This window comes from Sorex araneus, chromosome 6 (assembly GCF_027595985.1).
Source record: "Sorex araneus isolate mSorAra2 chromosome 6, mSorAra2.pri, whole genome shotgun sequence".
Classification (NCBI taxonomy): domain Eukaryota; kingdom Metazoa; phylum Chordata; class Mammalia; order Eulipotyphla; family Soricidae; genus Sorex; species Sorex araneus.
The window spans coordinates 58,831,166-58,856,753 of NC_073307.1; the positions used below are offsets into that span (position 1 = coordinate 58,831,166).

General features: G+C 60.6%; 1 protein-coding gene across 4 annotated transcripts in view; it reads right to left on the reverse strand.

The window, feature by feature from the left end:
• The window catches only part of ACAN (aggrecan), a 37,230-nt gene extending 15,262 nt beyond the window's left edge, over positions 1-21,968 (reverse strand). For 2 of the 4 annotated variants that reach the window (XM_055143467.1, XM_055143465.1), the window contains exons 1-9: positions 21,083-21,332; positions 8,703-8,779; positions 8,237-8,620; positions 6,952-7,126; positions 6,294-6,421; positions 4,330-4,623; positions 3,046-3,450; positions 1,589-1,763; positions 1,048-1,175 (exon numbers count right to left, since the gene is read on the reverse strand). In XM_055143467.1, coding sequence (XP_054999442.1) covers positions 1,048-1,175; positions 1,589-1,763; positions 3,046-3,450; positions 4,330-4,623; positions 6,294-6,421; positions 6,952-7,126; positions 8,237-8,620; positions 8,703-8,772 — 1,759 coding nt within the window. In that variant the 5' untranslated portion in view covers positions 8,773-8,779; positions 21,083-21,332. Of the gene's footprint in view, positions 1-1,047; positions 1,176-1,588; positions 1,764-3,045; positions 3,451-4,329; positions 4,624-6,293; positions 6,422-6,951; positions 7,127-8,236; positions 8,621-8,702; positions 8,780-21,082; positions 21,333-21,846 lie in introns of those variants that run through there. The other 2 variants (XM_055143466.1, XM_055143468.1) reach the window with 2 other exon arrangements.
• Between the last annotated feature and the right edge of the window lie 3,620 nt (positions 21,969-25,588).

Here is a 25,588-nt window from a genome sequence, read left to right on the forward strand (position 1 = left end):
CCACAGCGGGAGGCTGATGGCCACGTCTGGGGGGTGGACTCCTGGGGGGTCCTGAGGCCCAGCTCCAGACCAGCCGCTCCTTTCCCTCACTCTCAGCCTGTATTGTAGCAGGACACGGGGCAGAGGTGTGGGGAGGGGGGCATGTGCCCAGGCCCCCGAGACAGAGGCCTGCCCGGCTACTAGACACTGGCCTTTCCAGGTCAGGCGTGTGGGAGTGGCTCAGGGCTTGAATGGGAAGGACTGGAAGGAGCTGAGGCAGGTGGGGGGGGCTGGGCCAGGCCTGTGCACGCGGCCTTGGGGTCTATGTGCCAGCCATGGACATAGGGACCCTCCAGGAGGGGGCACCAGCCCTCTGACCCGGACTCCATCTACACATCTCATTTTTTCTTTTTTTTTTGTATTTTGGGTCACACCCAACGATGCACAGGGGTTACTCCTGGCGGTGCTCAGGGGACCATATGGGATGCTGGGATTTGAACCTGGGTCGGCTGCGTGCAAGGCAAATGCCCTACCCGCTGTGCTATCACTCCAGCCCCTACACATCTCATTCTTGTTTTGCCTTGCTTTGGAGTGCACCTGCAGTGCCGGGGGTCACGGCGGGTGCCGGGGGTCACGGCGGCGGCCGGGGCGTCCCGAGCCCAAGTCTCGCCCCAGCTCGTGGGGGCTCCCTGAACCTCCATTGTAGTTTTTATTGATTATTATTTTGGCTTTGGGGCCACACCCGGCAGTGCTCACGGCTTACTCCTGGCTCTGCATTCAGAAACCACTCCTGGTGGTGCTCAGGAGACCCTACGGGATGCCGGGGATCGAGCCGGGGTCATCCATGTGGAAGGCAAACACCCTCCTGCCGTTGCTCCGGCCCCTGCTGTAGTGTTTCAGGGAACCAAAGCCCCCATAATACTGGGGCCGCCCTGAGCTCCTGCAGGGGCGAGGGCTGTGGGTCTGAGTTTCCCTTCTGAAACAGGCTCCTCCCTCGTGAGAGTGGGCTGGGGGTGCTGACTCCCTGCGCTGGGCACCCCCAAGCGAGTCCCCAGCCCCTGTCTTTACCCTCCAGCCGGTCCACATAGCAGTAAACATCGTAGGTCTCGGAGGGGGGCCGCACGCCGTATGTCCGAACCCCGGGGCTGCTGTCCTTGTCCCCCACGCACGGGGTCCGGGGGCTCACGATGGGGTACCTGCAAAGGAGAGGGCGGGGGAGAGTCTGTTGGGAAGGCCAGGGTCGGGGCATGCAGGGCGGTGGACTCTATGGGAAGTGCTCCCTCCAGAAATGTCTCATGCCAGGGACTCCCTGCCTTCCACCAACCTGGGGGAAAGATCGGAATACTGGGGTGGTTTGGGGTGTCCTGGGGCCATGGGGGGTCCTAGCTGTGTGGACAGGCAGGGGGCAAGAGCAGAGTCAGAACCAAGGGTCTCGGGGAAATGACCGGAGACCAAATATTCTCAGGCCCCTCCCAGAATGTCCGGGAGAAGGACCCTCCCCAGAATATGCCAGACTAGGACCCTCCCCAGAATATTCTGGACTCTGGGGAGGACGAACAGAGGCTGCAGTGGCCGGGGCGTAGCAGGGCAGGGGGGCCTGGCCATTCACCTGACTGTCTGGTCCTGCAGCCAGCCTGCGTCGCACTGCTCGTAGCCCGCCTCGTAGGCAGCCTGCAGCTGTTCTGGGGAGGCCATGACCGCCCCCGTGCGCAGACACGCTTGCTGGGCCTCCTCGAAGGTCAGCGAGTAGCGGGTGGAGCCCGGGCGGTAGTGGAACACGACCCCTGGGGGGGAGTAGGGATGGGAAGCTCAGGACGTGGTCCCCGATGCCCAGGGTTCTGCCCTGGCCCCTCGGGGCCTCCTTCCCCTCGCCCTCGCCTCCCTCTCTCTCCCTTTCCCACTGTCCCTTCTGTTCCCTGCCAAGCCGGTCCCCACTGCTGGCTCAAACTGCTCCTGAACCCCACCTCTCCTGGCCCCTCTGTCTCAGCACTCTCCTCTCCTCTCCCCTGCACACAATGCAAACTCAGGCATGGCAGGTCTGACGATGGAGGGCAGGCCTCCTGCTCCTCCTCAGATGTGGGGGGCCACCGACTCCTCACAGAGACCACTCCTGAGTGCAGGTCCTGTTCAGCGGGATTTGGGGGGACAGCGGGGATCCCTAATTCTCCTGCCACCATCTCAGGGCAAGGGTGGCAAATCTTTTCCAGTCAGTGCAGATTTATGTTATTTTCTAAATGTTATTTATTTTTATTTGACTCTGGGCCATACCCGGAGATGCTCAGAGGTTCCTCCTGGCCCTGCACTCAGGGGTTACTCATGGCGGTGCTCGGGGGACCCTCTAGGGTGCTGGAGGTGAACCTGCGCTGACTGCGTATTATCGCTCCACCCCAATTTTATTTATGTTTCACAATGCCAGGGCCTCACAGATGAAGGCAAGTGCTCCGGCGAATCACCTCCTGGGTCTAGGCTAAGTGCTTCGAGGGTCTGCGGGCCCAGCTCTTCTGATTTAGGGTCACCCGTGAGCCCCGAATTAGCCCCTGGCTCATTAACAACTGGCCGTGGCTTTAAGCCACTGAACCAGTTTCCTGTCACCCCACAAGCCGTGGCATGTTTCTCCTTCAGCCTGTTTTCCTTGTTCTGGGATCACAGCTGGTGGCATGCTGTTGGGGGGGGGGGCTGCTCCTGGTGGTGCGGGAGGCCTGGCGTGATGGGCCGCAGCAGGGGTTGCTCAACACCTTCAAACCCGCACCCGGGTCTTCCTTCTGGGCTCTGTGAGAGGCAGCAGCTGGTTTGGGGCTTTGGGGCTGCAGGGAGTGGGGCCCCCGGGGAGACCGAGGCTGTGAGGAGTGAGCAGGCCCCTCCCCCACCTCACCTGGAGCCAGAGCACACCTCACCTGTGCCAATGCCCACCTGTGCTCGCCCGTACCTGCCCATACCCTCCTGTGCCCATCTGTGCCATCCATGCCTGTCTGCACCCTCCTCTGCCCGCCTTGCCTGCCTGTGCCCCTTGTGCCAGCCTGTATCCACCTGTACCCACCTGTGCCCACCTGTGCTCGTGGCACTTACCCCTGGCTGGTTGTGGCTGTCCGGGGAGTTCGGCAGCTCCCGGGACCGCGGTCACCTGTACCACCAAGTCGTCGCTGGTGAAGGAGGTGACCAAGCCCGGACTGGCTGTTGGCACCTCCGCAAAGTCCCAGGGCCCAGGGGCCCCCCCAGTCTCGTTCTCGGCCCCGGGAAAGCCGGTGGCCTCCAGGTCGGGCACGAAGCTGAAGGGCTCCTGGGGCTCGGGCGCTGTCGGGGGCACCTCGAAGATGGGCCTTGCCGTGAGGATCACGTTGCCGCGGGCCTCCCCCTCGGTGATGTTCCGGGGAGGCAGGGGCAGCTCCAGGTCGGGCCACGTGACCGTCTGGATGGTGATGTCCTCGCCACCGGCCCCGAGGAAGTCTTCCGGGATGTCCACAAAGTCTTCACCTGGACGGGATGGACACAGGCTGCAGTGGTGCCAGGGACGCAGCAGGAGACCAGCTCCAGGGCCTCCGCCACCCCCACCGCGACGGGCCTCACGTCTCCGAACACCCTCTGCCTTCCCCAGGAACCTTGCACGCACGGCCTTGGGGGGGACGTGGAGAAAGAGTCCAGTGGACAGTGAGCCCGGCCGAGGTGCTCAACCATCCCCAGAGGGACACCCTGGCAGGGAGCTCAGAGCAGAACGGGAGATCCCTGGAACCCTCTTTATCAGGAAAGGGGAAACGCACGGAGTTCCCACCCCACGCCCGTGAGGCCCAGGCACTCCTTGCTGTTCGGTGTCAGCTCTGGCTGTGATCCTGACCTCAGTCAGCTCATCAGATCCTGACCTCGCCCAAATACATCAGAGGCGGAGCCAGGGAGGGCGTTTGCCTGGCATGCCGCTGACCCAGGTTCGATCCCTGGCATCCCATAGGGTCCCCCAAGCACCGCCAGGAGTGATTCCTGGTTGCAAAGCCAGGAGGAAGCCTTGTGCATCACTGGGTGTGAATCAAAAAGCCCAAAACAAAAAACCCAAAAATCCATCAGAGGGATGCTCGTTCCCTCTCCTGAGCACTGGCCATTGCAGTGGGCAGATGGCAGCATGGCCCTGGGGCAGGACTCTGGGCCAACAGCCTCCCCAGAAGGCACAGCCGCCACCAAAGCTTATTCTGAGCCACAAAGCAGGCGGGTGTCCATGGGGCCTGTGAAACCCCTCGACAATAGTGGATGTGTTCTGAAGCTCGGGCCCAGAGGCCCCTCAAGGAGCCGGATCCACGGGTTGGTGCAGGCGTTGCCCCCTCCCACCGCCCCCCTTCTCCCGAAGCGCTCTGCCTGCGGCCTCACCTGTGTAGCAGATGGCGTCGTAGCGGGATGAGGGGTCGGGGTACCCCGTCTGGTTGGCGTGCAGGTACACGGTCCTCACGCCCAGCGTGTTCCCGCCGCAGTTGGGCCGGGCCTTGGAGATGGGATAGCGCACGCTTCGGTCGGCCAGCCAGCCCGCGCTGCACATGTCCATCCCGGCCTGCCAGGCCAGGTAGAGCTGGCCCGTGGTGGCCAGCCGCGCGCCCAGCCGCCGGCACTCGGCTGCTGCCTCCTGGAAGGTGAACTTGTCGGGGGAGGTGGCATAGAAGACGTCGCCTGGGGAAACACAGATGGTGGGGACCGGCCCCCGGGACCAGCAGCTACCGACCGGCCCCTGCCAGTGTCCAGGTCTTAGACATGCTCGTCCTCTCCTCTGGGCCTCGGGGGCGGATCCCTAAGACGGGGACTCAGAGACCAGCTGCCCGCAGGCAGGGGAGGAGGACTGGTGTGCCACCCTGACCCCTCCACGCCCCGAGCGTCCCACCCCAGACTCAAAGGCTCACCCCAGCCCTGATGGGAAAAGTCAGCCGTACCCTGCCTTGGCCATACCCCAGCCCCATGGGGGTGTCTGGGCCCTTGGAATCCAGAAGAGCATTGGGTGGACCTACAAGTCCTGATTTTGTTGTTTGGGGGTCACATCTGGCTTGCTCCTGGCTCTGTGCTCAGGTATCACTCCTGCAGTTCTCGGGGGAACCCCAGGTCTTCCACATGCAAAGCAAGTGTCTTACCTGCTGGACTATCTATCTCTCTCTTTTCTTTTCTTTTTTTTTTTTTTTTTTGCTTTTTGGGTCACACCTGGCATTGCACAGGAGTTACTCCTGGCTCGTGCACTCAGGAATTACTCCTGGCGGTGCTCAGGGGACCATATGGGATGCTAGGAATTGAACCGGGTCGGCCACATGCAAGGCAAATGCCCTACCCACTGTGCTATCACTCCAGCCCCTGGACTATCTATCTCTCCAGTCCTTGCAAGCCCTATTTAATTTTTTTTTCCTGTAGGGAGTTTGATAGCACAGCGGGTAGGGTGTTTGCCTTGCACATGGCCGACCCGGGTTCAATTCCTCCGCCCCTTCATCCCTTGCTCGACAGCCCAGCAAGCTACCGAGAGTATCATGCCTGCACGGCAGAGTGTGGTGAGCTGCCCGTGGCATAGTCAATATGCCAAAAACAGTAACAAGTCTTACAATGGAGATGTTACCGGTGCTCACTTGAGCATTCGATGAACAATGGGACGACAGTGCTACCGTGCTGCAGTGGGGAGCTTGGATCAGTCAGCTCAGCACTTACTCTTGGCTCTGCACTCCGGGGTCACCTCCTGGCGGTGCTCAGAGGGTGCTCAGAGGATGATGGGGATGGAGCCCGGGTCTGCCATAAGTAAGGCCGATGCCCTCCCCGCTGTTATTGTTCCAGCCCCTGCTTCCCTTCCTCTGTCCTGAAAGCCTGAGCAGGTGTGCGGGCAGGGTGGGCTGGAGGCCAGAGGGTCAGCTTGGTGGCTGCCCCCTAGAACAGGGCACCACGACTTGTGGCTCAGTGGATGGGTGGGCCCACGAGAGTCCTGGAGGGGCTGAGGAAAGTGCGGAAGACCTCAGTCTTGGCATGAGCCACCAGCCTTACACCTGGTCACTGGGGAGTCGGGGCACAGCGGGCTGGCTGCTGGGGAAAGTGGGGCACAGGACTTGCCGGGGGGGACAGGCCTGGGGAGGGGCTCATCCTCCTGCCTCTCCGGCCGTCTGGTTCCCCCTGGCCCTTCCCCTTGCTCTGGGTCTGGCTGGGTGGTGCTGGGGGACGCCAGCTGTCCTGATGGCCCCTGGAGTTGGGGTTATCTGCTGGGTGTCTAAGCAGGGCGGGGGGGGGCACTGGCCAGGGGAGCCATCCACGCGGGTGCCCGGGCCGCACACGCTCCTCTCTCGGGCCCCTGCCGGACTCCCCCGGCTCGAGGGACTCACCCTCCATGTCCTCGGCGAAGCAGTAGACGTCATAGGTCTCGTTGGTGTCCCGCAGGCCGTAGGTCCTCACACCCGGGAATTCGTCCTTGTCCCCGTAGCAGCCCTCCCGCGGCGTGTGGATGGGGTACCTGCGGCACGGGGCCACGGTCAGACCCGCCCGCAGCCCCCAGGCGTGGGCCCCATAGATGGGCTGTGTCTACGCCTGTCCCAGCCCCACGGAGAGGCTCGGGCTGATGGTGTGACACAAGGGAGCTGGGATCAGGGCCCCAGCTGGCTCCAGGCGCCGGGAAGCCAGCTCCTTCCCCTGCCTTCCCCCTCCTACTCCTTCCTTCCTGCCCTCCCTCCCTCCCTCCCTCCCTCCCTCCCTTCCTCCCTCCCTCTCTCCTTGTCTTCCTCCCTCTCTCCCTGCCTTCCTCCCTCCCTCCCTCCTTTCCTCCCTCCTTCCTTCCCTCCTTCCCGCCAGGAGCCGTACCTAAGTGTGGAGCCGGGAGTCAGCCCTGAGCACTGTCAGGCGTGGCCCCCCAAAACCCAACCCAACCCAACCCCCATGCTGCTGGGGCTCGGAAGGTTTGTGGAGGGCGGAAGGCAGAGTGGGGACTGGGCAGGCGTGGGGACGTGTGCGGCAGTGGGCAGCTCCTCCCTGCACGTGCGCCCTCACCGGACGGTCTGGTCGGCCAGCCAGCCGGCGTCACACTGGTGGAAGCCGTCCTCGTAGGCGGCCTGCAGCTGCTCGGGGCTGGCGATGATGGCGCTGTTCTGCAGGCAGGCCCGCTGTGCGCGGTCGAAGTCCAGCGTGTAGCGCGTGGAGATGGCTCTGTAATGGAACACGATGCCTGCCGGCCAGGGCGGACAGGTCAGGCGCCGCTGAGCCCTGGGGGCCGCCCCCCAACACACACACACACATGCACACACACACGCACACGCATGCACACACACACACGCACGCACGCACACAGCACCACAAAGGCCAGTTCCGGTGTTCCAAACAGTCTCTGAACTGCCCTGACTCTGGACGCTTTATCTTATCTATTCGGGCGGTGTGGGAACCCGTGGGTCCCTCCCGGGACACTCGGCTGGTGACGCTGGGAGTCGGGCCCCGTGTGTCCTGGGCACGTCTGTGCGGCTCACTGTCCACAGGACGGCTTGTGTCTTGTTCTCTAAGGCCCGGACTTGCTCTGGATGTTTCTGGTTTTGTTTTGGGGGCCACACCGGCGACGCTCAGGGCTGACTCCTGGCAGTGCTCGGGGGCCATGCGGGCACCAGCGACTGAAGCCAGGCTGGCCGTGCTCAGAGCCAGGCCCTCCCTGCGTCCTGTCTCTCTGGCCCGCCCTGGTTTGCTCTGGAGAAAGGGGCTCACTGGGCCCAAGCGTCCTTCCCCAGATGCCACCCTGGGGTGAGCCCCGTGGCCACCCAGAAGTGGACAGTCCTTGGCCTGTCCTTCCCTTGTCAAGCTGAGCCACCAGTGTGGTCAGACAGGGCCCCCCACATCCTCCTGGGGCCAGGGACAGGGAGGTGCTCTGCCCCTCCCCTTGGCTTCTGGGCTCGGGAGTGGGGGGCTGGCAGAGGAGACCCAGCCAACAGCTTTGGCTCAGCCAGGCTCACCCAGGGCAAGACTCAGTTTGCTGGGGCTGGAGCAATAGTCCAGCAGGGAGGGCGCTGGCCTGGCACCCGGCCGACCCGAGTTCCATCCCTGGCGCCCCCATAGGGTCCCCCGAGCCTGCCAGAAGTGATCCCTGAGTGCAGAGCCAGGTGTCAGCCCGAGCACTGCCGGGTGTGTCCCCCACTGAGGAAAAGACTCAGTTTGCCTGTCTGCAAAATGGGGGTATCGAGTCCCAGCTTGGCCCCAAGCCAGCCAGGGAGGGGTCTCTAGGGTAGAGAAGTGAGGGATTTAAACCCCAGCGCGCCTGACCACTCCCCGGCTTCCTGCCACGGGAGCCCCTCACCTTTCACTGCCAGCTCCACCGTGGCCTGGCTGTCGTCCACGCCGTGGACCACCTCGCAGCGGTAGACGCCCGAGTCGTTGGCACGCAGGCTGCGCATCTCCAAGGTGGCGTCGCTGGGGATGGCCGGGTAGTTGGGGAGGGACGCCCGGTCCTGGTAGGCGCTGTGGACCCGCACCTGCCCCTCCGTGGCCACCAGCAGCACCACCTCCCTCTCCTTGGACACGCGGCTCCACTTGATTCGGGGGCTGAGCGGGGCGGTGGCGGGGGCCGTGGTCACGGGGAGCACGGGGTCGATGAAGTAGCAGGGGATGGTGACTGTGCTGCCCAGGGGCGCCCGCAGCGGGGACGGCTCGGGGATGCTGACGCTCAGGGAGTTGTCAGGGGCTGCGGGCGACAGGGAGTGAGTGTGGGGTGCCAGTCCCCCCGAACCCCCCCGCCGGCCCCCCGCCTCCTCCCGGGCCCTCACCTGACATGTGCATGGAGTCGGTGGCGGTGACGGCCCTCAGAGCTGCCAAGAGCAGGAGTAAAGAGCTCATAGTTCACCTGGAAGCGTCAGGGTACGGGTGTTACTGCATGCATGTGGGGTTGGGGGGTCCGACACGTGCTGCCCCCCGCCAGGTTCTGGAACATTCCCGGGGGCCTGGCACATGTTGCCCTCCCTGCCAGGTTCTGGAGCATTCCTGGGCCCACCACTACTGGACAGGCAGGAGCGGGCGGCCTTGTGGGGAGCGGGCAGCTTGTTCTGTCCGGGGGACAGAAACGCCAGGGCCTGGGGCTAACAATGCCCCGAGTGCCCACGAGCCCCGGGGTGTCCAGCTCACCAGAGGGCTCTGTCCTGCAGCATCAGATCCTGCTGACCAGAGGAGTCGGGGCTGGAGAGATGCGCCGGGGAAGGCAGCTCTGGCCTTGCCCAGGGCCACCCTGAGCCCTACCAGGAGTGACCCCAGAGCACAGAGCCAGGAGCAAGTCCTGAGCACTGTTGGGGGAGGCCCCAGACCTCTGCCCATGAAATGGATCTATTCTTTAGCTCCTGCCTCAGGTTATAGAGTCCCGGGGCCTCAGAGGGGACCCCAGGCCCCTGCTGACCCTGGACCTGCCGCCAGCTGCCGAGCTGGGTCTGTAAGTGGAGGTGTGCGGCCCCAGACCTCTCGGGGAGCTGCAGGTGGGGCCAGAGGAGCCCCAGTGGCCGGCAGAGAGCTGGGCCCTCAAGCCCACGTGGGCCCGTGGCGGGAGAGGCAGATCCTGCTGAGTCAGGGGCCTGTCCTGGAGCCCAGGGGTCCCACACTGGCACAGGTGCCTATATTCCCTTCATGCGAGGTGGGGGTCAGTGGGTGTCACCTGTCCCTCCACAGCCCTGCACTGTGTGGCCAGCACTGGGCACTGGGCCGGGGCTGTTTGCCTCCAGGCCCTGACCAGGGCGGAGGGGAGGCTGGGCAGAGGCGCATCTTATTTCTCCCCTCTCCACCCTGTCGGGGCAGGATCAGCGCTGCCCATGTGTCCTCAGGGTGTTTTCTAGCTGTGAGTATCACCAGGGCTCCAAGCCCACGCCCACCCACCCCCCCATCACCGGGTGGCAGAGCTGGCTGGTATGCGGGGTCAGTCTGGGGAGCCCAAACCAAGAGGCGGAGGGTTCCGGGGCAGGCAGGCATGTGGGGGGAGGTGGGTGTGGAGCTCCTGTGAGACCCAGGAACACACACATGTGCACATGCATTGCACATGTGGGTGCCAGGCATGAAGGCACATGTGTAGGATCATGTACATGTGCGTGAGCTCCTGTGTGCATGGGATGCAGTGCAGGCAGGCACCTGTTTGTATAGATATATATGTGTGTTCACAGGTGTGCCTGTGGGTTGCATGTGTGTGAGCATACATGTGCATGCACACATGTTGTAGGTAGGCAGGTGCAGGTACACTTGTGGGCACTGTGAATGGTGTGCAGGTGGGCCCGAGTGGATGTGTGTAGAGTCAGGCTCTGGATTGACCCCAGTCCCATCAGCAAAGCTCTTCTCGGACGCTCTGACCTGGCAGGGCCTTGCCAGTGCTCAGAGGCACCCCCGGGGTGGGGAGCAGGGGACCGGGGTCTGAACCTCTCTGGCCAGGCCGACTCTCTCCTTCCAGGACAGCAGCTCATGGCAACCCCAAGAGGAACTGGACATCTCTGCTTGTCCCTGGTCCTTGCGGTTTGTTCCTTCCAGAAGGTTCTACCTGGCCGAACCCCAGGCCAGTGGTGCCTACAGGACATCCTTGCCCCTTCCTGCCTGCCTCTTTTCCTTCCTTAGTTCCACCTCTCTCAGAAGGCACATCCTGGCTTGCGGCCCACCCCCAGCAGTGGGGGTGCCAGGAAAGCTGACCAGGGGGGATGTGAGGTGCTGAGCGGGTGGTCCCCCTGGGCAGGGATGCTCCCCAGAACTCGCCTTTGTCTTCAGTTGTTGGATAAAAATGGTTTATTTTTGCTCCTCCTGTAGGGAGCTCAGGTTTATTGAGTTACTCCCACAACAGTGCTCCTGAGGCACACCCAATTCCACCAGACACTAATAATCGTATGTTGCTTTTCTCTTTCCTTTATGCCATTTGTATGGTTTATTTAGCAATGTACTTTTTGTATAGACACAGGAAGACAGTTCATGCTATGCTTTTGTAATGCGGGAGTTAATTGGCTCCAAATAATATTTACTCCTGGGCACCCATCATATGGATTTACTTTTTTTACTTGACTTAAGCTTCAGTTGCCCTTACTTCCTAGCACCCCCAAAAAGAGGGCGAAGGATGGACCCAGGGCAAGCTGTAAGCTAACCTGGCATCAGAAAGGGACAAGCTAAGTGCCATAAGAAGTGTAGTAAGTTGGGGCTGGAGCGATAGCACAGCGGGTAGGGCGTTTGCCTTGCATGTGGCTGACCCGGGTTCGATTCCCAGCATCCCATATGGTCCCCTGAGCACCGCCAGGGGTAATTCCTGAGTGCAGAGCCAGGAGTAACCCCTGTGCATCGCCAGGTGTGACCCAAAAAAAAAAAAAAAAGAAGAAGTGTAGTAAGTTAAGAGCATGGTCATGGAACAAACTCTATTGTGAACCAAAAAGAAGTAGCTGTGGCTGGAGCGATAGCACAATGGGTAGGGTGTTTGCCTTGCATGCGGCCAACCCAGGTTCTATTCCCAGCATCCCATATGCCGCCCACCCCCCAGCACCATCAGGAGTTTTCCTGAGTGCATGAGCCAGGAGTAACCCCTGTGCATCGCCGGGTGTGACCCAAAAAGAAAAAAAAAAGAAATAACTGAATAAGGATCCTGCTGGGGTTAGAAAAGACTAACCTGGCCTGAGGATTGTCATTTAGGATACATAGAGAGATGTCCCCAGGAAGAGCCAACCTTTAAGCTTAATATATCTTACTGGGTTCATACAAAATGACTAGGAATAGTATGAGAAGTAAATTCACTATCATTGTTTAAATGCATTACCACTGAGGAGAGGAGAAAGCAATACAACCTGGATGGGATCCCGCCCTTGAGCGGATCTCCTAGTAATCTGGAGTGCTGAACCCCCAGACGAGATCTTGTCCTTGAGTAAATCTCCTAGGACTTTCCCTGAAGGAGTGGCTTTACCTCTGCTTGTTGCTATGACAAGGTTCAACCCCACCTATGTGTACCCCTGCCCTTCACGATTTCTCTATAACTACAGAAATATATGATTGTGCTGTAAGGGAAGGGCTTGAACGAGGCCAGGGGAAGGGGGCGAGAGGGGACGACCAAGGATACAATGGGGAAAGGGAGAGAAATGACGATGCTGCAGGAGAAGAGGTCGAACTGGGGAGAAAGGAGGAGAAATCACTGTGCTGTAAGGGAGAGATCGAACTATGGTGGGGAAGAGAGAGAAATAAACTGTCTACCAACTGCCTGGGGCCCTGTTTCTCCATTCCCCTGGTCCATTGTCCATCCCTTGCCATGGGCTAGCTAGGGAAATGGTTCTCGGTCATGGAACAGTCACGTCCCGCGCCCCCACGCTTTTTTTCTTTTGGGATCCCACCTGGTGATGCACAGGGGTTACTCCTGGCTCTGCACTCAGGAATTACCCCTGGCGCTGCTCAGGGGACCATATGGGATGCTGGGAATCGAACCCGGGTTGGCTGCATGCAAGGCAAATGCCCTACCTGCTGCACTATTGCTTCAGTCTCCTGCCCCCACGCTTTTCTGAAACTTACATCTAGTTTCAATGAAAATGTCACGTGCTCTGGGGCTGACTGTGGACTTGATGTGCTGGGCCCTGGCTCCACCCCAGAACCACCTGGAGAGGCCCTGAGGCTCCCAGGAGCGTCTCGAGCTTTATTCCTTCCCTAGAGCTCGCAAGAGGGACAGACACGGACCCTGACACCCCCCTGAACAGCAGGAGCCCCCCTGTGCAGCAGATGCCTGGACCCCACTTTATTGGTGACTCCCCCAAATGCTGACTCCTTGGCAGGGGGGCAGGCAGAGGGCACTCAGCCCCGCCCTAACCGAGGTCTCCTCCTGGTTCCGGTGAGGGCAGCCTCCTTCCCCTCGGCCAGCAGAGGCCCCCACAGCCAGAACCCACGGAAATGACCATTCCATGGGCAACTTGAAGAATCTGCCATGTCCCCGGGGAGGAGCCTGGAACCCCCAAGCTGCTCCCTTCCTCAGAGCTGACGCGGACCCCTGCAGAGTCCTGGTGACTTGCCGCGAGCCACACAGAGCACAGCAGAGCACAAGCCCTGGGGGTGCTGTTGGTTTTGGTCTGGGGGCTGCACCCAGTGGTGCTCAGGGAGCACTCCTGGCAGACTCGGGGCACCCTATGGGGCGTCAGAGATTGAACCTGGGCCAGCCGTGTGCAGGCCAGTGGCCCACCACTGTCCTCTGGCTCCACGGTGCCCTGGTGGACTGGGGCTTAAGACCGCACACACAGGGGCCACCCGGTTCCCGGCCCTACATTGCAGCAGGAAGCTGTGCTGCATGTTCTCCTCCAGCCCGTATGTGTATGCTGGTGTCGGGGGGAGACAGGGCCTCGCCGTCCCCTCAGGAGGTGAGTTACTGGCCGTCCAGCTGCAGCCTTCTCTGATGCCGTCCCTCCTGGCTCCCATGGCCAGTTCCATGTAAAACCAATGGGGCGTGGACAGGAAGCTCCTGCTTTGGCCCCACTCTGCTCCCCCTGGGAGAGAAGGCTGGTACCCAGCCCGGCCCCTTCCTGCTCCCGGCCCCCGTTCCAGCCTGGATGCCTGGACGCCCTCTCTGCATTAATTTCAGACGTTGTGCAAACACCAGGGCCCGCTTTGGGGAGGAAGTGTCTTTCGGCCCAAGCTCCACCAAGCCCAAGTGCTCCTCTTGACAGCCGGGAGCCCAGGGCGAGCTCCCAGTCCCTGGTCAGGCTGCGGGACTTAGGGCCCGTCCTGCAGGGGCCAGGAAGGGGCCAGGGCCACTCCACGGAGGCCTCCCTGTTAGACACGAAGCCGGGCTTCACTGCACGTGGACGGTCCTGGTTACGTCTCCTGGTTAGCGAGGACCAGGGGAGCCTGGAGTGGCAGCTGAGGTCTCGGGCAAGCGAGGGGCCCGGGTGCCTGGAACGAACTTCAGAAATGGGCACGTGGGCCAATTCCTGAAACTTTGGCCCCAAATGCTGAGGTTCTCCGTGTTCCCAGACACTTGCGTGCCCTGCCAAGGAGGGACCTGACTCAGCCCTTGGTGCCCCCTGGGCTTCCACCAAGGGCCCAACCTATTCCCCCACTGGGAACCACCGGGGGGCGCCCTGAACCAGCGCTGAGCCCTCCCTTTTGCAGTCTCCTTAGTCTTATCTGTGAGTGGTGCCCCCTACCCAAGACCGCCTAATGTGCCCAGGGCAGGCCTTCTCTCTTTTGGGGTCCCCACTTGCTTCCCAAACCCAACCCAGGGGCTTCTTGGTTCTGCTTCAAGCCCATTTATTCCTGGGGACTAAGTTGTCCCCTCGCTCCTCTGCTGCCTGTGAGGGGAAAAGAGCAGCCACGCCTCAAGGCACTCTTAGGACGGGGCTCCTGTGAGGTTCCGGCAGGGTCCCCCAAAGGCCGTGGTCAGGGGAGAGCTCAATGGCTGTGACCCCCAGAGGGCGCTGTTGCCCGAGTGATGAGTGGATGGTGCCCGGGACTGCCAGCCTGATTGCTCACTTGGGTTGAAGGAAGGATACAAGGGAACATTGTCCATCTGGGCACTGTTCTTTAGTTCAGCCACTCACCTACCTACCCATCCACACATCCACCCACCCATCCATCCACCCATCTATCCCTCCACCTATCCACCCATCCACAATCTATCCACCCAACCACTCATCCATCCATCCATTTGCCCACCCTCCCACCCATCCATCCATTCATACACCCACCACCCATTCACCATCCATTGTCTATCCATATACCCACTATTCACCTATCCACCCATCCATCCATACACCCACCCACTCACCATCAACCATCCATACACCAAATCATCCATCCATACACCTACCATCCATTCACCATCCTCAGACACCCACTATCCACCCATATACCCATCTATCCATACACCCATACACCCACCCACCCACCCATCCATATACTCACCCACTCACCATCCACCATCCATACACCCAATCAATCATCCCATACACTCAAACACCCACCCATCCCCCATCCATACCCATCCATCAATCCATGCACCCATCCATCCATCCACCATTCATCCATCCATTATACACCACCTGCCTATTCACCATCCACCATCCATCCATACACCTACCATCCATCCATCTATCCTTCCATCCATCCACCCATCCATTCACCCACCATGCACCCATCCAGCCACCAGCCACCAGCCACCCATCCATCCATCCATCGAACATCCACCATCCATCCATCCATCATCCACCATCCACCATCCACCAACCATTCGCCATCCACCATCCACTATCCACCATTCATCCATCCATCCATCAAACATCCACCATTCATCCATCCACCAACCATCCACCATCCATCAACCATCCACCATCTATCCATCATCCATCTATCCATCATCCACCATCTGTCCATCAATCTATCCATTACCATCCACCATCCACCATCCATCCATCCACCATTAATCATCTATCCATCCGGCCAGCTTGCCTGCAATCTCAACCCTGTACTAGGTTAACTGCACACAAGATACAAAAGGTTCCTGCTACCAGGTCCCCCTACCAGGACCATCCCCTAGACAGATTTCTCAGCAGCTCATTGGCAGGTCAGAAACATTTGCTTCTCCTATCCTTGTCTGACAGGAAAAACAAATGTCCCCATGTTGTGTGCATCTGCTCAGCCATGAGGCTCCAGGTCCAGTGCTCTCTGCCCATATTTTAGGTCTTAGACCCTGGGGAACCATCCCCAGCCCCCTCACCCCTGTGAGAGCTTGTGTGTTGGGAGAGAGCCGCAGCCTTGGGTAGTCTCAGAGGAAAGACAGACACTGCCTTGCTGTCTCTTCTCTGTGCTGGTGTCTCTTGATGCCTCTTGACGCCCTGACCCTGCAGCCCCCCCCCCCCCGAGCCCTGAGCTCCAAGTTCCCACGCCTTAAGTAAGGGACCACAGCAGCATGAGAAGCAACCAGGGCTGCCAACGGCCACTGCCCTGCACACACCACCGCAGTGTGTGTGTGCGTGTGTGCGTGCGTGTAAGGGTGCATGGCCACATCTGCCCTTCACTGCCCTCCACCGTCGCCTTCTGCCTGCACTCAGCTGGGCTGGCCGCCTGGTGACTAAGTGGAAGCTGAGAACAGTTTGTCACACCTGACACCCGTGACCTTTGGGGCCGAGTCTCTCTGGGGGGCTACTCTGAGGTCTGGGGGCACCTCAGCCCCTCCTGGCTGGGTGAAGCGGCCTCACCCTCTCTTGTGTGGCTTCTGAAAGGTCACACACTCCCCTGGAGTCCCGGGTGGGCGGGGCCTCTCGAGGGGGGGGGCCTGCAGGGTCATGCCGGTGCCCAGGGCCCCCCTGAACCGCTGGAGGCGGAGTAAGGGAGTTTGGTCATTGCAGAGTGTCCACTCGGGGCTTGGCAGTGGCCTTTCCTGCACCATGGGGATGGGGACCAGGTAGGATGCAGGGTGGGGGCCAGGGGACAGTGAAGCTTCCGAAACTTGGGTCTTCAGGAGGGGGCGCTCAAGGCCAGGCCAGCTGCAGCACTCCAGACCCACCCTGGTCCTGGGGCCCCACACTGTCCTGTTGTCCTCCCGCCCCCACAGCCTCGGTGCGGCTCTAAGGCCTTCATTCTCTCTGGGGCTGAATGGGGCGACCCCCAGGCTGCAGGTCTGCACCCCCAAATCAAGTTAGTTACAGAGAGATTCCCTCCGCCCAAAGAACCCCGTGTTCCTTTCCTGGGTGTGTCTGAAAGGAAAAACATTACCTCAAAGGTAACCAAATCCCCAGGCCACGGAGCCAGCCTCGTCCCCCCAATCCACCTATTCATAAGATGCACAAAAAGCTGCTTCAGCAGATACTGTGGGCCATTGAGAGGTGCCTCCGAGCACCCAGGCCTGCCGCAGGGGCCCCCGGGCCCACAGATATTCACACAGACGCACAATCGCACAGACCACATGCACACACAGACACACAATCACACACAGACATGTAATCACACACAGACACACAGACATGTAATCACACAGACATGCAATTCCACTCAGACACGCAATCACACACAGACACACAGTCACACATCACACACAGATATGCAATCACACACAGGCACACAATCACACAGACAAGCAATCACACACAGACATGAAATAACACAGACACACATATTACACACAGACATACAATCACACACAGACATGCAATCACACATGGACATGCAATAACACACAGACACACAATCACATACAGATATGCAATCACACAGACATACAGATATGCAATCACACACAGACACACAATCACACACAGACACTCAATTGCACACAGACACAGTCACACACCAACATGCAATCACCACAGACACACAGTCACACACAGACACACAATAACAGACGCACACAATCACTCACAGACATGCAATCTCTCACACACAATCACACAAACATGAATTGTACACAGACAAATACAGGTAGGCAATCCCACAGACACGCAATCACACATTCACATATGCACACAGACACACAATCACACAGACACACATACCCACATGCACACACATACACACGGACATGTGATCACACACAGACACACAGTCACACATACACATATGCACGTATACAGACATGCGATCACACACAGACACACAGTCACACATACACATATGCACGTATACAGACATGCGATCACACAGTCACGCATGCACACACAGACATGCAGTCACACATATCCACAAACACACAGACATGTTACGTACATACAGAAACACACAGTCACACATACTCACATGACATACATACACAGGTTCATACACTTACAGGACACACACCCTCATGCACATACATACACACATATACATATGTGTACTTACACATGCACTCACACACACCAACATATACGTCACGTAAGTAACATGGTGACACATTTTTCCAAACACACATACACACACATATAAACACACAATCACACACACAGACCCACACCCACACAGCCCCATGCGAGGGGACGATGAGACCGGAAGGGCAAACACTCCATCCCGCTCTTGCCGTCAGCCCAGCTCCCAGAAGGAGCCATTTCACATTCTTCCCGACAAGCCCCGGCCCCTCCTCTGCAGCCCTGGACGCACAGCTGGGCCTGGGGGCTCAGAGCTCCCGGAGACAGATGGGGTGTCCTGTCGGGCCTGGGGAGGGCCAGCAGCATCGGGCAGGACCTATCTGCCCACTTAAAGGGCTTCCTGGGGAAGGAGGCCGCAGGCAGTCCCCAGGGGCCCAGGGCAGGAGTCCCCATGTCGGCAGGTGGGCCACGGTCCCCACGACGACTCCCCTGCCCCCTCACCCACCCTGCCCATCTACCTCAGCCCAGCCTGGCCTCTCCCTACCTCGGGTCAGCTCAGGAGCCCCCAGAGCCCCCAGGCAGGGCCACCCCCACGAGAGAAGCCCCTGTGGTGCCCTGCGACCCCCTCTCTCAGCCGCACCGGGCAGCAGCCCTCAAACGCACCCGCCTGGACAAGCATCACAGTCGCAGGCGGGTGTGATGGCCGTGCCACTGACCCCGCATTCACTAGGCACGGCTGCAGTGTCCACGGCAATGTACCCTTCCCCAGCCGGGACGACTGGAGCAGGGACCGCCCCCTCCGCAGTGGGGCTCCCGGCCTGTCCCCACAGGGTGACAGGAGTGCTCCTCTACTCCACCCAGGGGTAGCGGGGAGCTGGCTCAGGGGGTGGAGCACAGGCTTTACGTATGGGGGCCCACGTCCAGTCCTCTACCCCACGGTCCCCACCAGTGGTGCCCCCTCAAAAAGGTGGGGGCCAGAGGCTTAGAGACGTGGCTGACGTGACGTGGAATCGGCCACGAGCTGGGACACGTCACCCAGAGCACGTGGGGAATTCATGTGGAACTGACAGTTTGGGACCCCGACTTCAGGGTGGCGGGGGCTGCTGTGAGGAGGGAGACCCCAGCTTACAGGGACCCCAGGTTGCCCCCCAAGTCAGAGAGCCCTGTGGGGATTACCTGGACCCTCTCCACCATCTTTTCTGTTATTGAGGGTCTCCCTACCCACTTCTCAGGCACCAGATGGAGAGAACCCCAACGTGGCCTCTGGGGTGCCCAGGCTGGGGGCGTGCGGGGACGGCAGGAGTGACTGAAAGGAACGCCCACCCCCCCAACCACACCTGTCTGTTGTCGATTTTCTACTCTATCAATTCGGTGTTGTTCACATCCTAAAGCACCGTGGAGGGTTGTCACTGGGAATTGTGTGGTGGCAGAGCTTGGGGCCAGGGCGAGGAGCTGCCCCAGCAGAGCCTGGCCCCTAGGCGGCACTAATGAGATGCGGAGGAATGAATGGTGCTCGGGGGCTGGCTAGGACCAGCGGCCGGGATACATCTCATTTATTTCTTTTTTCTTTTTTTTCTTTTTTTGCTTTTTGGGTCACACCTGGCGATGCACAGGGGTTACTCCTGGCTCTGCACTCAGGAATTACCCCTGGCTGTGCTCAGGGGACCATATGGGATGCTGGGAATCAAACCCGGGTCAGCCGTGTGCAAGGCAAACGCCCTACCCGCTGTGCTATCTCTCCAGCCCACATCTCATTTATTTCACCTTTTAAATTTTATGTTTCGCTTTTGGGGGGCCACCCTTAGCGAAGCTTGGGGCTTCCTCCTGGCTCTGTGCTCAGGTATCTCTCCTGGCAGGGCTCAGGGTGCTGGAGACCGAATCTGGGTTGGCTGCATGCCAGGCCGTTTTTAAACGTTTTGCTTGTAGGGTCTATCTGCATCCAGGGGTGGCCCCTGGCTCTGTGCTCAGGGGACTGTGGATTCTCCTGGACACCAAACTTGTGTTTTAGCCTGCTCTCTTGAGTCCACCCTCTGGCCTGGTACATCTCACTTATTTATTTTTTGGTTTCGGGGCTACACCTGGAGGTGCTCAGGGCTTACTCCTGGCTTTGTGCTCAGAGATCACTCCTGGCGATGCTTGGGAGACCATACGAGGTGCCAGGGATCAAACCCGGGATGTCCACATGTGAGGCAAGTGCCCTCCCTGCTGTCCTGTCACTCCAGGCCCTGGTACATCTCATTTAAACCCGCCGCTGGACTCCCCAAATCCCAGCTCTTCTCAGAAATAGATTTCCCCTTCCCAATAATTTGCACACCTGAAAATTTGAGTCCGTACATTTTTCTTTCTGCTTAGATGAATGTCTCTCCCCTTGGGGTTACTCCCTCATCGCCCCTCCATTTCTGGGTGGCACCTTTGGGCTCATGGATGGAAAAAAAAAAGGCCAGGGCCAGTCTCTGAGGGTTCCTGCCCAGCCTGGCCTTGGGCATAGGTTACTAGTCACCATTTTTTTTGGCCACCCAATGAATGGGGGAGAGAGTGAGAGAGAGGGAGAGGGAGAGAGCGAGAAAGAAGGAGAGGGAGAGATTCAGGTGTGGATTCTTTTGTTGGGACTAACGGTACTCCAGGCCCAGACTCCTGGACGCTGGCGTCCTTCCATCTGGAAAGCATCATCAGAAACTCGCCTCCCCACAATCTGGGTTCACCCCACCTCCTGAGATGCTGTGGGTGTGCTCCCCGGAGCCCGGTTCGCCCCGAGTGTCCCTGGTTCCAGACCCCCTACAATAACCCATCGTGAACTCCCTCCCCTGGGGGCCTCAGCCAGGGAGGGGGATTCAGGCTTCCTGCCAGGAGGAGGGGAGCCCGGACAAACCCCCAGCCATGGGCTGTCGGGAGGAGCTGAGCCTGACCCCTGGCCCCCCACCGTCTGCCCTAGCTTGGAATGCGACTTCCCTCTCCGCTCCCCTCCTCAGCAGGACCCCCAAACCAGGGCCCACCACTTCCCATGGGATTTCGCCACGCTGGAGCACACCAGAAAGCCTGAGGTGGAACTGGTAGGTTCCAGCTGGTTCTGTTTAGGCACCTGCTGTATACGGACACACCGCCCGCTACACCGTCTCACCCGGATGCTGCACCCCTGGAGAGTCAGCACCCACTGCCTCCGCTGAAAAAGTAGGGTACCCCCAACTCCAGGGCCGTCCGCTGGGACCCCCAAGTCACCTGGCAGTGGGCAGTGAAGTTTGCGACGCCCTCTGCCCGCTGGCTCCTGTGACAAAGTTTGCTTCAGTCCCCTGGGCACGTGGCTGGGGGAAGCGGGAGCCCCTGCCCTAGAGTTCCCCTCTCCGGGATTTTGGGGCGCCCAGAGGCAGGCACAGGGGCAGCGGGCACGCGCTCTGCGGGGCCGTTACCTGGAGGAGTCGCGCTGCTTCTTCCAGAACTTCCGTCCCCGCGCGGGGCGCAGGCGGGTGGCGGGGGGCTCCTGGGGTTGCCCGGGTCTCAGGGTGCAGCTCAGGCGGGGCCGGCCTCGCCTCTCCTGCCCGGTGCTGTCCCGCAGGTCGCGTCCGCGGTAGTGGCCGCAGCGCCCGGCTGCTTAACTGGCCCTGTGGAGGTACTGGAGCGCGCGGGCCGGTCCGAGCGGGCGCGAGTCTGGCTGCCCCAGCGCGGCGGGCGCGGGGAGGTAGGTGGGCGGGCGGGGCGCGCCGTGACACAGGCCGAGGGGCGGGCGGGGGAGGGAGCGCCCGGGGAAACCCCACCTCCCGGGGCGGCCCGAGCGCGCCCACCCTGCCCGGCGCTCCGGCGCGCGGCTCGGCCGCGTCTGCATTGCGGTGGGTCGGCTGCGCCCCACAAGCTCCCCGCCCCGCCCGGCTCTGCCCTGCTCCTCCCGCGCGCCCCTCGGGCCACTCGGGCTGGGACCCTCACTAAGGCACGGCTGGAAGTTGAGGGGAGGGGGCGGGGTGCACCTGGGAGGGGTAGAGGACGGGACAGCGTGTGGCCACAGGGCACCCACCTCCAGAACCCACCAAGGACACTTCCAAGGGAGCAAGGACCCAGCTGGCACCCAGAGACACCCCAGCCCCCCACCCCGGGACTCTTTTGCAAAGAGAAGCCGAGCGCTCCAGCTTGAGGGTTGGGCCCAGGCGCCGGTGCTGAGTGGACATTTCCCGTGACCCACCTTTACAGTCGCCCAGCCCCCGTCCCGGGAAGGCTGAGGAAGGAGCTTCCACGGATGGGAACATCTGGTCAGGAGGGCCAGGGCTGGAGCCCAAGGTCAGGGCTGCCTCCGCTCCACCGGAGGATCCCAGCCCTTCCCGAGAGGACTCGGTGGCGGGTCCAGGCCCCAGGGAGGAGCACTGGAACACCAGCAAGACACCAGCCGTGTCGCTGGACTGTGGCCCAGCAGCGCCTGGATGAAGGGCAATGGGAGTGCCTCAGTTTCCCCGGAGGGACTTCTCTGGAACTGTTTTGTGTGTTTTTTTCCCAGCAGGCATTTTCCAGGACCCCACCACCACCTTCTTCCCCAGGGATGTGGGGGGGGGGCTCAGTTTTGTCCCCACTCCCCCAAACTGTGCTCCTTCCTTTTGCTTGTTTGCTTTGTTTTGGGGCCACACACCGTGATGCTCAGGGGTTACTCCTGGCTCTGCACTCAAGAATTATTCTTGGCGGTAAAAGAAAAACTCTTGGGGACCATCAGGGACATCAGAGATGTGCAAGCAAGTGCCCTCCCCATCATGCTCCAGCCCATCTTTTTTTTTTCCTTTTTGCTCTGGGCTCACATCTGGCAGTGCTCACTCCTGGTAGGGTTCAGGGGACCCTATGGGGGTCAGGGATTGAACCCAGGTTGGACGTGTGCAAGGCAAATGCCTGATCCTCTCTGTGTTATGACTCGGACCCCAACTGGGCTGAGCTGGATGCAGAACACTTGGGGTGTGATTGGCATGAGTCCCAGAGCCCCCCACCAAGGCCAGTGAAAGGGGACGGAATGGCTGCCACCTCCATCCCGTGTGAGGTGATGGGGTTGTCACGTGTCCCCTGGGAGGTTGCACTGAGCAGTCACTGGGTTCAGAAGCCCCTCTCGGCCACCACCTGTCTGCACAAGCAGGGGACGCTGGCTTGCAGGGGTGCATGCTCGGTCCGTGGGACCCGGGAACCTCTAGGGGCTGCTTTGCCTGAGGGAGGCCTGGGCTTGCTCCCTGGTCCCCAGAGCACTGCTGGGAGTGACCCGTGCACGCGGCAGGCACAACCCCGAACTGAAACCAAATAAATGCAGGAAGTCAGCCAGTGCCCGGACACAGAGGCCGCTGATGTCAGGGCCCTGGGGACAGAGGACTCAGCGCCCCACGTGGGGCCTTCCTGCCTGGGGACTCAGGCCATGCTCAGATGACAGGGTCAGCAGGGCGCGGGTAAGGTGGGGTCTCCAACCAGCACTGACCCGGGCCCCGACCTCTCCGTGGGGGAATGGCGGTGGAGCCCAGGCAGCCCGGGGGGCTGCGTCCTGAGCTCAGCCCCACTCAGGGCGGACGCGGTGGCTAGTGCAGCCCCTGCCAAAGGGTTCCTGCTGGGGTCCAGCCAGGCACCCGAGTCTGGAGGGACACGCTCCACGTGTGCATAGCACCTCGTACGGGATCCTCTCTTCCCCCCACGCCCCAGCCCCACGGTAAGCGGCTTCTCTCTTCTCCAGCCACAGGCCACTGCCACGGTCTCAGGGACGGACCCCCATCTCTCCCATTCCTTCTCTCGGTGATGGCCATTGGGCCTGTTTTGAACCGTTCGTTCCATATTTGCACCTAGAAATGATACAAAATACTCAGATCTCCCGTCACAGCCACAGCACCCCCAAGTGCATGTGGGAAGAAAGGAATCAGACGCAGGCAGAGCCCCGGAGTTGGACTACTCGGCCCCTGCCCTGCGCCATCCCCCCGCAGCCGGCCCCGGGCCCACTCATTCGTTGGTCTCTGCTTTTGATCTCACTGGTGTCTTCATCCAAGTTGTTTGGGTGCAAAACCCAGCCCAGAAAAGGAGGAAAGCCGGCACTGTCCTCTTCTGAGGACACCAAGAGCCTTGGGGTCCTGGGAGGGACACTCAGGGCGGGCTTTGGGGCAATCCTAAAATGGACGCTTGGGGTGGGCTTTGGGGTGGTCCTGGGAGAAATGCTCAGGGTGGACTTTGGGGCGGTCCTGGGAGAGATGCTCGGGGTTGGCTTTGGGGCCAGGCCGATGGGGCAGGTCTGGCACGTGGCTGACTCTCTTTAATCCCTAGCACCGCATATGACCCCTGAGCACTGTGCCAGGTGTGGTCCCCGGGCACTGCAAGGTGGGAGTCCAGCACCCCTGCACCCCAAGAGTAAGTCTTGTCTGAGTGTGGGGTGGGGCATCCAGGCATAGAGCCTCAATAAAGATGTTATCCCCAGGAGGACACCGCCAGCCCAGTGTCCTCCTGGGGACAATACCGCCCCGTGTGACGGTGGACTTGTCTAGTGTCTGGTAGACTCACCGGGAGTATCCGGCTGGGCCCCCTCATCGCTGGCGCTGCTCCATCTGCCCCGCTAGAACTCACTGACCCTACGATGCCCCCCTTCCCGCCCCAGCCCCTGCACCCACCTTGCTTTTTCCGGTCCCTATGAATCTGCCTGTGTTCAGGACACAGTGACCACGGAAATGTCCAGAATCGGCCCTTTGTGGCTGGGTGATTCACGGGGACTGATGTGTTACAGGAGCACCGTGAGGCTCATGGAAGGGGATTCTGAGCACCACCCGCAGACTGGCCCAGGGTACGCACGGGGAGGGGGGGCAGGAGCCCCCACACGCCCCTGTGACTAGCAGCCACTCCCTTGTCACCAATTATGTGCGGGAGCTTAGCTGGGCCCACAGCAGCCTTGCCCCTTCCTTTCCTCCTCTCTCCCTCCCCCTCTCTCCCTTCCCCCCTCCTCCCCCTCTCTCCCCCTCCCTCTCTCTCTCCCCCTCTCACTCTCCCTCCTCTCTCTCCCTTCCCCCTCTCTCTCCTTCCCCCCTTCTCCCCCTCTTGCTCTCCCTCCCTCTCTCTTCCCCCCTCTCTCCCTTCCCCCTCTCTCTCCTTCCCCCCTTCTCCCCCTCTTGCTCTCCCTCCCTCTCTCTTCCCCCTCTCTCTCCCCTCCCTCTCTCTCCCTCTCCTTCTCTCTCCCTCCCTCTCTTCCTCCCTCTCTTCCTCTCTCTCCCCCTTTCTCTCTCCCCCTCTCTCCCTCTCTCTCCCTTCCCCTCTCTCCCTCCCCTTCTCTCTCTGTCCCTCTCTCTCTCCCTTCTTTCCCCCTCTCTCTCCCTCCCTCTCTCCCTCCCTCTGTCTCTCTCCCTCCCGCTCTCTCTCTCCCTCCCTCTCTCTCTCCCTCCCTCTCTCTCCCTCCCTCTCTCTCTCCCTCCCTCTCTCTCCCTCCCTCTCTCTCTCCTTCCCTCCCTCTCTCTTCCTCCCTGTCTCTCTTCCCCTCCTCTCTCTGGCTTTTTGGATCATACTTGGCAATGCTCAGGGGTTAGTTACTCCTGGCTCTGTACTCAGGAATCACTCCTGGCAATGCTCAGGGGCCCATATGGGTGCTGGGGATTGGACCCGGGCCGGCTGCATGCAAGGCAAATGCCCTCCCTGCTCTACTATTGCTCCTACCCTCTTTCCTCTCTGGATTTAGGCAGAGTCCAGGGGTACGCACAGGGGCCCCTCGGGACATCCTCACCTATAAACTCCATTGTGACCGCGGCCTGATTGCATCTGGGGAGGTGGTGACAAGGCCCTTCCTAGGGTGATCCCTCCCCTGGTCTCCAGATGGAAGACCAATGGGGGACTGCTCCCCCAAGAGTGTCAGCATCTCTCAAAGAGTGGGCTCTGGGGGCTGGAGGAATAGCACAGCGGGTAGGGCGTTCGCCTTGCACGTGGCCAACCCAGCTTCGATTCCC